The 1,423-nt window shown below is 40.4% G+C and overlaps 1 protein-coding gene across 1 annotated transcript in view; it reads right to left on the bottom strand.

The window, feature by feature from the left end:
- Positions 1–238: 238 nt before the first annotated feature.
- The window catches only part of LOC109465450 (retinal-specific ATP-binding cassette transporter-like), a 9,158-nt gene continuing 7,973 nt past the window's right edge, over positions 239–1,423 (bottom strand). The window contains exon 4 of the mRNA XM_019762734.1: positions 239–503. Coding sequence (XP_019618293.1) covers positions 254–503 — 250 coding nt within the window. The 3' untranslated portion in view covers positions 239–253. The remainder of the gene's footprint in view (positions 504–1,423) is intronic.

The raw sequence follows: 1,423 nt of genomic DNA, 5'->3' as shown, positions 1-1,423 counted from the left end.
CTGTATTCTGTAAAATTGTACTGTATACTAATACGATTGCACTGTATTCTGTAAAATTGTACTGTATACTAATACGATTGCACTGTATTCCGTAAAATTGCACTGTATATATACTAATACAATTGCACTGCATTCCGTAAAATTGCACTGTATACTAGTAAACTTGCGCTGTATACCGTAAAATTGCACTGACACTCTGGCACCCCTGAAACCTGACTTTTCTTAGGGCCAGACCAGAAGAGCACAATTATAACTATAAACCTCCCAGAAAAGTATGACTCATATTATAGCCTGCAAAGAAGGTTATACAATTCCATGTATGACTATAAAGATAAGGACTGACTGTGCCAAAATGTCCCTTACGATGTACAACTGCAGTTCTGTTGTTGAAGAACTCCACCAGTTCCTGCAGTGCCTGGTAGTCTTCCACCAGGTTCTCCAGTCCTAGCAGCTCTGTGTCGTTGGACAGCAGCTCATCAATGTCAAAATACAGCTGGGATAACCTGTACATGGACAACTTCATGAACTTAATCAAATGACCACAAAAACATCATGATTTATAGTTTAAAGGAGAGGCAATAGCACCATGATTGTATATTAATTTTTCTAAATCCAAGTAATTGTGTTGGCAACTTGACATTGAGTTTAAACTAGGCAGCAGATAATTGTATAGTATGCCCTCCAGATCAATCACAGCCATGGGGAAACAAATTATTTTGCAAAAAAACATTCCAAACTGGACTTTGCATCTATGGATTTTGTTTAAGATTTTTCATGACACGTACATTTTTACGGCATCATCGTTCTTTATTAAAAACAGCAGGTATTGTATACATTTATTCTACAAATCGTTCGTGTGCGCCTTTTTATTTTTCGGCATTAAAACATTATGAGGTTTCCTTTACCAGCCCGGCGGCTCGTGGCAAAATTGTGTGGGGAGGGCAATCAGGGAGGACGAACAAAAGATAACCACGCCCACCAGCCTGGCACCAGATTTCAAAGCCTTGATACTCCGGCCCAGAGTGTCGGCCCGATGATTGTAGTCAATCTGTCGAGTGGTTTAATGTAGTGATTTTTCCGCCTCAGCCCTACACATGCACGCAGGGCTCAAAATTAATTTTTGACCTAGGAGCACTGTGCTCCTTACCCTTAAAAGTTAGGAGCACAGGCTAAAATCTAGGCGCACCACCAAAAATATTGTCCTATCGACGTGATTTGCAAGACTTAGCACGAATACACTGAAGCTGGGTTTTAAGGGATCTCCACAGAAATTTAGAGCTGGGTGGGTGAGATTCTGTAAAATTCACCAAAACAGTCCTGATGCAGCTTCCCCCTCCCTTGCATTTTGTCTTTCCCAGACATAAATGGAAGTCATTTCCTGCAAATTCAGCTGTACAATGTACATCCTCGCTAAAATTTCAAA

This window comes from Branchiostoma belcheri, unplaced genomic scaffold (assembly GCF_001625305.1).
Source record: "Branchiostoma belcheri isolate BF01 breed outbred unplaced genomic scaffold, Haploidv18h27 scaffold150, whole genome shotgun sequence".
Lineage (NCBI taxonomy): Eukaryota > Metazoa > Chordata > Leptocardii > Amphioxiformes > Branchiostomatidae > Branchiostoma > Branchiostoma belcheri.
This window is presented reverse-complemented; position numbering and strand designations above follow the sequence as displayed.